At 41.7% G+C, this 10,921-nt stretch overlaps 1 protein-coding gene across 1 annotated transcript in view; it reads left to right on the forward strand.

Annotated features, from left to right (window-relative positions):
* The first annotated feature begins 2,204 nt into the window (after positions 1–2,204).
* Positions 2,205–10,921, forward strand: part of nt5dc1 (5'-nucleotidase domain containing 1) — a 76,226-nt gene continuing 67,509 nt past the window's right edge. Inside the window, exons 1-6 of the mRNA XM_086143403.1 lie at positions 2,205–2,530; positions 5,994–6,085; positions 7,445–7,516; positions 7,619–7,728; positions 9,552–9,631; positions 9,734–9,815. Coding sequence (XP_085999529.1) covers positions 2,438–2,530; positions 5,994–6,085; positions 7,445–7,516; positions 7,619–7,728; positions 9,552–9,631; positions 9,734–9,815 — 529 coding nt within the window. The 5' untranslated portion in view covers positions 2,205–2,437. The remainder of the gene's footprint in view (positions 2,531–5,993; positions 6,086–7,444; positions 7,517–7,618; positions 7,729–9,551; positions 9,632–9,733; positions 9,816–10,921) is intronic.

Below are 10,921 nucleotides of genomic sequence, written 5' to 3' on the forward strand. Positions count from 1 at the left end.
ATGCACAGGTGAAGTCGTGCGCCCTCTAGTGGTCGAATACTGGAACTGCAATGCACCCTTCCCAACCGACCGATGGGAAATCCATCCATCCATCCATCCATCCATCCATATATCCATCCCTCCATCCATCCGTCTGTCCATCCATATATCCATCTTCTTCCATGCAGTCATCTTTTTCATCCATCCATCCATCCATCCATCCATCCATCCATCCATCCATCCATCCATCCATCTATCCATCCATCCGTCCGTCCATCCATTTATCCATCTTCTTCCATGCAGTCATCTTTTTCATCCATCCATCCATCCATCCATCCATCCATCCATCCATCCGTCTGTCCATCCATATATCCATTCCGTGCAGTCGTCTTCTCCATCCATCCATCCATCCATCCATCCATCCATCCATCCATCCATCCATCCATCCATCCCTCCCTCCATCCATCCATCCATCCATCCGTCCCTCCATCCATCCGTCTGTCCGTCCATCCATCCATCCATCCATCCATCCATCCATCCATCCATCCATCCATCCATCCATCCATCCATCCGTCCATCCATCCATCTTCTTCCACCTATCCTTTTTTTTATTAACAAATCTGTATACACAAAAAATCTATTTAACCAGGGGAAACACAAAAATCTACATCAATACAAATATCAGACAGCCATATAAAGAGTATCACTAAAATACTGTCTTTGCTGATTCACATACATCCAAATATTTAAACACACTTTTCCAAATTAAAATAAGTTCGTACTGCCTTCCTGTTCTGAAGGCTATTTATAGTGGTGCTGTAGTGACCCACTTCCTGAACACACAAGTCAGAATTAATGGGCACTACTTTCCCTTCATGCGTCCCCCTCAGATCCTCTAAAATAAACAATACGTGGGAGATTTATGGCATGAGATCTCCCATCAAGCAGCGCGGTGGTTAGCGCTTTCACCTCACAGCACAAAGGACCCTGATTCAATTCCGACGAGGGGACTTTTCTGTATGGATTTTGTATGTTCTCCCCGTGTCTGCATGGGTTTCCAACATGCAGGTTAATTGGATTGGAAGATGGACGGATGTTGGCTGTCATAGAAGTAGAGTAGAGATACTTCATTGATTCCAAACACACACACACACACACACACACACACACACACTTGCACTCTCACACACTCAAATAATTGCAAAAAGGAAGGAGTTCTTCCGCACTCATGCACACAAACGCTTAGCACTCTTACCGCACTGGACTCAAATCACAGATTTATATTGAGTTTATTCAAGATTCAAAGTGTTTATTGTTGATGTACGGACCGGAAACTTGATTCCCTGTACAATCAAAAATTCTTATTTCGCTGTCCAAAGTGAAGCCAGGTAATAAGGAAAAAAAAAACCAAAGCAATAAATAATAAGCATATTATTCTTTTTTTTTTGTAATATAATGCAATTCATTTTTTTGGTACAATTAATATATATTTTTCAATAATATTTCTAGCATTTGTGATGTGGTGCATGCAAAATGTTTTGTGTGTGTACTGTTTGTATGCACAGTTCTGCACAGTGTCACTGAGTGTCAAAAAATGCAATTTTATACACACACACACACAATATATATATATATATATATATATATATATATATATATATATATATATATTCGAACTGAACTGTATTGGTTCTCACTTCACCCATTGTGCAATTATACAGATATCCAGTTTTTGTTTGTTTTTAATTAAACTCTTTTCATACTCTTGCCATTATTTTCTTTCCTATTTGTGGCTCGATGGAGCGCCATAAACCCGTGTAAAAAAAGAATAAATAGAAAATCATCCTGCCCTATTTTTTTTCTGAATGAGCACAATAACTGCAGTAACTGCTAAGTATTTATTTATAGAAATAGAATTAGATATAAGATTAGAAATAAAATTAGAAATTGAAAAGCGCTATTGTAATTTTAAGGTGCAATAAAATGAATGAATAATACAATGAAATAATGATAATAATCAATAAAATGAAATGAAAATATATAAGAACGAGGAAATAATGATAAAATCTGAAAAAAAAACATAAATTCCTACAAACATTTATTTCATTTATTTACACGGCGCTAGCCCATGCTGAGGCTAACAGAGCTCGCTCAAAAAAAAAAAAAAAAACCTCTGCGCATGCGCACTGGCTCCTCGACACCCGGAAGCGCCTCCCAGCCGCCTTCCTCTGGCGCGCGAGCTGCGACTCCTCGTGCGTGCTCAACCGCCGCCGACTTCCACCGACGTCGTCCTCACCGCGGCGGCCGAGGAGCGACCACCGATCCGGGGGACGGGAAGGGGAAGGGGCGGGGGCCACCGGAGCGTCACACGCCGGGAGGTAGCGGGGATCCGGGGGGGGTGTGTTTGTGTGGGAGGTCGGACCCGCACGACACCGCACGGAACCGCAACATCGCCACCATGAGCGAGCACTTCCGCCTGTCCGACTGCGACGTGATCGGGTTCGACCTGGACCACACGCTGTGCCGGTACCACCTGAAGGAGACCTCCAGGGTGAGTGCGGGGCCCGGACGCCCTTAGCTTGTGTTTGCGTGTGTCTGCGTGTGTGTTTGTGTGTGTAGGTACGTCCGCCGCAGTCACTCTGCGTGACTCACAGGATGAAGATGATGATGATGATGCTTGATGTCTTCAAAACCCCCCCAAACCCTTTCCACCCTCCCACGTCACGACGCGTCCCCCCCCCCTCCCTCTCCCCACCCGCAGTTCTTTACATCGTTCCCCCCCACACTGCGTGACAGTACGGACTTCCGGATCCGGAAGGGGCCGGGTTTCCGGTTCCGGCACGACCCCCCCCCCCCCCCCATGACCGACTTCCTTTATTTTTTATTTTTTATTTTTTTCCATTAACAAATACATTTACGCAACAAATCTGTTTCAAGGGAGAAACAAAAAATATACATATAGATAACAATCAAAAAGCTACATAAAGAGTATAACTAAAATACTTACTTTCTATGCACGTATACGCACAAATATTAATATAGGATATACTTAATTGGTCCCCATAGAGGACATTCTTTTGTCACAGCAGAGTAACAGTTATAAGACCTTAAAACACTTTATAGCCTTGACTTTGACACTTTATAGTTTTAATTTTATTTCTTATTCTCCCTCCTTCCTACTATTATTTATTATTGTCATGTTTTACTTGAAACTCTGGCACAACAATTTCCTTCGAGATAAATAAAGTTGTTCTTATTCTTATTCTTTTTCTTATAGTATCAATAAATATTAATACATGTAAATAGAGAGACAATTAAAAGAGAAAAAGACATCCATAAATAAATAGATAACAGAGAGAACAACAACAACAAGGCTAATAATAGATAACAGAATGGGGGAAAAAAAACAGGAAGGGTGAGAATAGACAACAAAAACAAGGATGAGATAATAAACAGTGAAAGTAGCGATGGTAAAAATAAACAAGATGCGAATGGGCTGAGACCAACAGGGATGAAAATAGACAACAGAGTTAGGGTAGTGAGGTCGTGGTAGCACAGATGCACCTCCGAGTTGCGTGCCGTACAGACCGCAGTTATACAGTCTGATGGTCGTGGACACAAAGGAGCATCTGAAGCGCCCAGTTCTGCATCGCGGTGGGATGAAGCGTCAGCTGAATAAGCTGCCCATCGGCCACAGCTCGTGGCGCAGGGGGCGGGAAGGATTGTCAGGGATCGCTCCCGGTTTGACCTTCACCCTCCCCGCTGGTAAGGACTCAAGATGGTCCAGGTTCAATCTCACCACTGAGCGGGCTTTTCTCAATAGCTTGTTGACCTTTAAACAAATGTTTAAAAGTTGGTTCTTACCGCCTTCGTCTTCTGAAGCCCGTTTATAACGCTGCTTTAGGAAGATCATGAAGGTCAGTTTTACGAACTTTTCAAAAAGGAAAACTTGTACGAAAGAAACTGTATCCTTTTCCTTGGTGCGGTTTTCATAGTGAAGAAAATGTCCTTGTTTCGCAGCTGCGGTGAGAATCCACTTCTCACAATAAAGGCTTTTACATTCGACCAGAATATTTGTGAGTACAAGCAATAATAAAAAAAGTGTAAAATAGATTCTTCACGTATTCCACAGAAATCACATCAATAACAATTTTAAAGCTTTCTAATGTTTTTTTTCATTTTGCTATATATATATTTTGTGTGTAATTTTGTAATACACTTTCTTGATTTTATTGTTTAGACAGAATAATCAGCCATATTTTAATGACCAAATTACGTGACAGTTTGGGTTCTGCTTTCCATTCTACCTCGTGTTTGTTTATGTTTTTACTGTACAGGCAACACATTTGTTTATTTATATCAATTTATTGACAAATGATTTATTTATTGCTTTCTCGACTGAAATCAGGAGACACAACCTTTTATAGAAAATATGTCAAAAATACACACAAGCAATATATTTTTTTTTCTAAATACATTTTATTGGTTGATTGGTGGATCGAAGTGTGAACGAGTGACTTAATGTTGTTTGTCTCTGAATGAATAAGTGGGTGAACGCTGCATCTCTATGAATGAGAGTGAATGCTTATACGTTTATTTGAGGCGTGAATGAATGTTGTATATCTATATGGAAAATGGATGAGAGTTTGAATCCAGATATATAATGTTTGGTCCAGGGTGAACTTCGCCTCTGGCCCAATGACAGCTGGGTCAGAATCACACACACACACACACACACGTACATTGACAGGTTGATTATTTCCCAGTGTGCCCAGAACCTTTTTCAGGTCAAGACGACCCAGACAGACGATAGGATAAGCAAATTCAACCAAGAGCAACGATTATTTATCTTCTAAAAATTGTTGACAGCTTCACATTCAGACAGGCATCACTGAAGACTTTCGATGGATGACGGGACTGGAGCGTGTTCTCACGTGTTCTCCGACCAAGAACCTTGATTTGAGCTTGAACAGGACGACCCGAGCGGCAAAGGCTCGTCGATCTGATTTTGCCTAATAATTAAACCGGTGTGTGTGTGTATACAGTGTGTATTCACACGCGTGTATTGTTTATTTAATAGGATCTGAGAGGGAAACTTGAATAGGAAAGTTGTGCCCATTGACGTTATTAATTCATTAATGAACATTCAGTCATTCATCCATTCATTATCTATACTGCTTATCATGCACTCGGACAAGACTGGAGACGATCCCAGCTTTCATTGGGCGAGAGGCAGGGGGTCCAGCCTTGACTGGCCAATCACAGGTCCACATATAAGAAACATAGCAGCGTTCACCCTCTCATTCACACGTCATTTTACCTTCACTAAACCAAGCTTACTGTTGTGTATATTTCCTGTACATCTTGTATTTGCAAGTGTATTTGCAGTCCCTATGTCCTCTATTGTAAGTCGCTTTGGATAAAAGCGTCTGCCAAATGCAGTGTAATGTCATCTAGTGACAAACAACCGTACACTCTTTTATTCCCATTTTACTCATCATTTAAAGACGTACAACTATTCGTTGTCTCTTTCTCCCATCAGGGTGATTTACCTCCTGCATGTTTCCTTAAAGCACACGTGTCAAACTCAAGGCCCGCGGGCCAAATGTGGCCCGTAAGAACGTCTTGAAAGGTCCGATTGTCTTCAAACAAATAAGTCAAATGCGTGCATTGACCATAAACTACATTTCCCACAATTCTCGCCGATCATGTTACCCACAAAGTGACGGCTTCCTGCCATTAGATCGCAGTTTGCAGTTTATCCATTTTCACGCCATTTTCAACCAAGTCGGGTCGAGAAATACAAGTGATCCCTAAATGTCCTGGAACATGTCTGTGGAGGTTCTCAGTCATCAGTAGCCCCCCCCCCCCCAAAAAAAAAAATCCATAAATTAGCTGCATCGTTGTTTAAGTGAAAAAAAGTCGCGGCTTATCGTCTGGAATCGAATTTACGATAAAACATTGGTGAAGTACGGCCGACCCGGCGTGACTCCTTCCCGCTCTCTTTTTTGCAGCTCATCTATGAGAGCGTCTCCAGGTACCTGGTGGAGCACAAAGGCTACGACAAAGACCTGCTGAACATCACGCCGGCCACTTGGGACTTCTGGTGGGTTTCAGTGAGGAGTCGTCGTCGTGGCAACAACGCGCAGATCGCCGCACCGTTGCAGATATGTCGGCATGCCCGAATTGTCACATAATGTTTTTGTTCCCTGTGGCTATTGAAAATAATGAACGAGTATTTAATTAAAATGGTTTTTATTGTAGTTTGCTCAATTAAATTTGAAGATTATTGCAATCTTGTAACATCTAAATGTAAGGCGTGAAAATATTTTTGTCGCTCTTTCTGCACACGCCTGTAAAAAGACGATAGCACACAGAGAGAGAGGACGCCATTCTGGTTTTCTGCCGGTACATCGTTTAAGTCCAGCTTTATTTTTCATAAATACAAACATTTTTTGGGGGGAAATTTTCCTTAGAAGTGACTTTCAACCCAACATATTTTTTTTCAATGGTCAAAATGTTTTGTTGCATGCAGAAATGCCATTTTGTTTTCTCTGCAGTTGTACTTTGATTTAAATAAGGGCAATATATACTGTGTGTATACATATCAAAAAGCCAAAAAAAAATTTAATACCATGATATTAATTTTAAATTCTAAATGGTTGTGTGGCTCCCAGTGTTCTTGTGAACCAAATCTTATTTTAAAATAAAAAGCAAATTTTACTAATAATTACAATTTTTTCCTATTTTCTGTTAAGCTAATTTCATGAAATGTATTGCTTTCTTTTTTTTTTTTTTTTTTTTTTTTTTTTGCGCCCTTGTGCCTTCCCTTTACACAACCGTACATTTGAGCTTAGCATCAGATAGCATCTGCCTGCATTCACCGGGCAAAGCAACGAGCCGCAAATCAATCTAAATACATGATCTTAAAATTCTAAACGCCCTGCCTCGAACATTAACCGGCCCGCTGGTTCTTCCCTTGAAACCTCAGTTTCTGAGTTCACATTTTGGAGGACAAGGAACAAACTGAGTAGAAATGACACGGCAGCGTGAAAAACGAAAAAGCAGCGCCTTTTTCAAAACCGAACCAAATGAGCCTTGGCGTTTTCTCAGGGATTTGTCAGCCGCGGATCTGGCGTCGGGGGCGGGAGAGCCAGTGTTATCAGCCCGGCTCATTAACCTGCGATAAAATGAGTTATTTTTTGCAGCGCTCGGATACGGGTACCGTCGCATCTTGTCTAGCAAGTGATGTCAAGCATCAGCGGTCTCGTCTTCGTGCCCGTTTCAGGGCGGAAGGGTCCAAAATCGCTCTTCGAAAAACTACTTCGCGCAATCCGCTCGGCATCCTGTCAGCGGGTCAAGCCGAATGCGGTTTGGTTTGTTGCCGTGACAACCAAAGATCGTCGTCCGTTATTTTCTGCGCGTCTCGTCCCGCCTTGCCGACTGACCCGTCTGGTTTTCCCAGTTTCAAAGGTCTGGTGGTGGACCTGGAGGACGGGAACCTCGTCAAGTTGTCCGAAAATGGAACCGTCCTGCGGTACGAGCGTCGCCTCGCTTCCCCTCTGTTCCCTCTCAGGTCTTTGTCCCGTGGGGAAGAGACCGGTCACGTTTTTTATTTTTATTTTTATTTCCCCAACAGAGCGACGCACGGAACCAGCGACCTCAGCACGGAGGAGATCATCAAACATTACGGCCCAAAGCGGGAGTGGAAACACTTCGATAGCCTGAACTCATCCTTCACCAGATCTGGTACGGCCTCACGTGCCGCCCAATAACCCTGTTGAGCCGCATTTTGTTATAACGGTGCATTTTGTAATAAACGTCCAAAATGTAATAACTTTTTCATTTCATTTTGTAATAAACTGCCGCATTTTGTAATAAACTTCCCCAACGCATTTTGTAATAAATTTTGCCGCATTATGTAATAAGTTATTACATTTTGAGAAGATTATTACAAAATGCACTTGCAACTTTTTTATTCTCTAGGAAATGTAATAACATGGAATTTATAGAATATTCTCTGTTAATGCAACTTTTGAATAGTGTACTGATAGTAATTGCTAAGTACTGCTACTAGGCTAATACAGTGATACTGATAATAGGCCTAGCTTTTACAAATACTTTAAAGTAAAATAAAATACAATTAACAAACTTATGCTTTAGAATTGTTATTTCATAATGCACCATGTTATTACATTTCCTAGAAAATAAAAAAGTTGCAAGTGCATTTTGTAATAATCCTCTCAATATGTAATAACTTATGACATAATGCGGCAAAATTTATTACAAATGCGTTGGGGCAGTTTATTACAAAATGCGGCTTTATTACAAAATGAAATGAAAAACTTATTACATTTTGGACGTTTATTACAAAATGCACTGTTATTACAAAATGCGGCTCAACAAAGCCCCTTCGCTCCACCGTGTGATTTTCCGTCATACGGCGATCCCTCGCTGTAACGCGGTTTACTTTTCACGGTTTCGCTACTTCACGGATTTGCATGGTTTATTGTGTTCTGCATTCTGATTGGCTAAAAAGTCACTCCGCTTCTTCTCTACCTGTGCGTCAATAACGTTGCGGTTTAATATGTACACGTACGTAAAACAGCTTGCCGAATTTACATGACGTATGTGGAAATTCTCTCGCAATTTTGAGTTTCTCTAAAACCCATAATGTTGACAAAAGCACCTTGCAGGGCCCGAAAGGCAGAGGAAGATGCTATCTATCGCAGATAAAGTTAAACTTCTGGACATGCTAAGGGAAGCTAAAAGCTACACGGCTATAGGTCGGCATTACGGAATGAATGAATCTTCCGTTCGTTCCGTAAAGAAGGAAGAAAAAAAACATAAGGACGACAGCAGCGATAAGTTTTTATAAGGATGCAAAAAGTCTGCGATTTTTTTTCATAATCATTTTTAATTTTCTCCCGTTTAATCCAATTACTCAGGTCGCGGTGGGCGCTGCTAATCTCCGCAGTTTGAGATGAGATGATGAGAACAACTTTATTTATCCCGAAGGAAATTGTTGTGCCAGAGTTTCAAGTAAAAAACATAACAGTAATAGATAATAGTAGGAAGGAGGAAGAATAAGAATACGATGAAATATGAATTGTGTTAACGATTAACTGTAACTACAAAGATTGAAGATTCCCTGCGGCTGAAGGAAGAGAGAAGAAGTAAACAGAAAAATAGAAGTAGAGAATTTAGGAAAAAGAGACACTAAGGTGAAGAGAAACTCTGGACTTGAAGGCTTTTGAATTTGAAGCCTTCTGTTCACATTGATGATTAAAATTATTATTTGACAGTACAGTACAGAAGTTATTTGTTGAAAAAAAAAGTTTCTAAAATACAGTACTTTTATTTGTGAAACAAATGATTGAGCCTGTAAAATGGTTTGTTCTTTCTTTTCAATGTATAATAGAGTATTTAATTGTGTAATAATTGTAAAAAAAAAAAAAAATAAAGGTTTCTACTTCACGGATTTTGCCGATCACGGGTTCTTTTTGGAACGTAACCCCCGCGAAAAACAAGGGTTTACTGTATTTCACCTTTTGATCCTTCATGTCTTCCAGCAAAATACTATCTCTACGACAACTACTTCGACCTCCCCGGGGCTCTTCTCTGTGGAAGAGTGGTGGACATGTTGCATAAGGTAACGTGATACGTCTAATTGCCTCGTTTGTTTGTTTGGATGGGCGGACAAACATCCATTCCGAAGCGTAAATGTTTTTGCTTTCCTTTCTCCTCCGGGCAGCGCGGCAACGAGGTGAACTCGGACTTCTGGAAAGACATGGTCGCCGCCATCGACCACAATTACAACACATCAGCGTTCAAAGGTAGGGATTTTATCGGAAACAAGAAGGCGTCGGTTAGCATTTCAACGCTAGAAGCTTTTCTCGGCATCGCCGGCGTGCTCCGAGAAGGTGCCGGGCCTTGAATCCTATTTAGGTCTATTTTCCTGTCCTTTTTCCTGGCAAATTTAAGTCTATCCAAAAACGGTTTCCACCTCGCGGCAAGAAGGTACCCGGTTTCGATCCCGACAGGGTGACTTTCTGTGTGGAGTCTCCACGTTCTCCAAGTGCCTGCATAGGTTTCCCCTGGGTTCTTCTGTTTCTTCCAACATTCAGAAGGTTCATTGAAGAGCCTAAATTGCCAAGATGTGCGAATGAGAGGGGCAGTAGTTGTATGCCTGTTTGTGAGCCAAGGTGAACCTCGCCTCTGGGCCAATGACAGCTCCTGTGATCCTCACTGCAGGATCTGCAGGAGTGGGATAGATCCACGTTTTCCAGCTTTGAGTCGCACCCTGCCCTTAAGATGAGATAAGTGAAGATAAGAACAACTTTATTTATCCCGAAGGAAATTGTTGTGCCAGTGTTTCAAGCAAAACGTAATAATAGATAATAGTAGGAAGGAGGGAGAATAAGAAATACAATAAAATACAAAGTGTCAAAGGCTATCAAATGTTTTAAGGTCTTAAAAAGTACAAAGATTTGAATATTTCCTTCGGCTGAAGGAAGAGGAATTAAAAAGTCTTGATAGCCTCAGGTAGGAAAGACCTCCTGTTGCGTTCAGTGGAGCTCCTTGGTGGTATCAGTCTACGACTGAAAGAGCTCTGACAGGACGTCAGTGTCCATGCAAGAGGTGATGGACGTTGTCCATGATGCTGAGGAGCTTCTCTGACACCTGCACCACAGACTCCAGCTCCACTCCCAGGACAGATCCAGCTCTCCTGATGAGCTTGTTGAGTCTGTTGGTGTCAGCTGTCTTGAGCCTGCTGCCCCGTCACACAACAGCGTAGAAGATGACGCCGGACACCATCGAGTGGTATAACATCTCCAGCATGGTCCTGCAGACCTTGAAAGATTTGAGCCTCCTGAGGAAGAACAGGCGGCTCTGACCCTTCTTGAGGATGGCATTGGTGTTGAAGGTCCAGTCCAGTTTA

This window comes from Fistularia commersonii, chromosome 36, assembly GCF_037954325.1.
Source record: "Fistularia commersonii isolate RoL2024-O1a breed Wild chromosome 36, RoL_Fcom_v1.0, whole genome shotgun sequence".
Classification (NCBI taxonomy): Eukaryota; Metazoa; Chordata; class Actinopteri; order Syngnathiformes; family Fistulariidae; genus Fistularia; species Fistularia commersonii.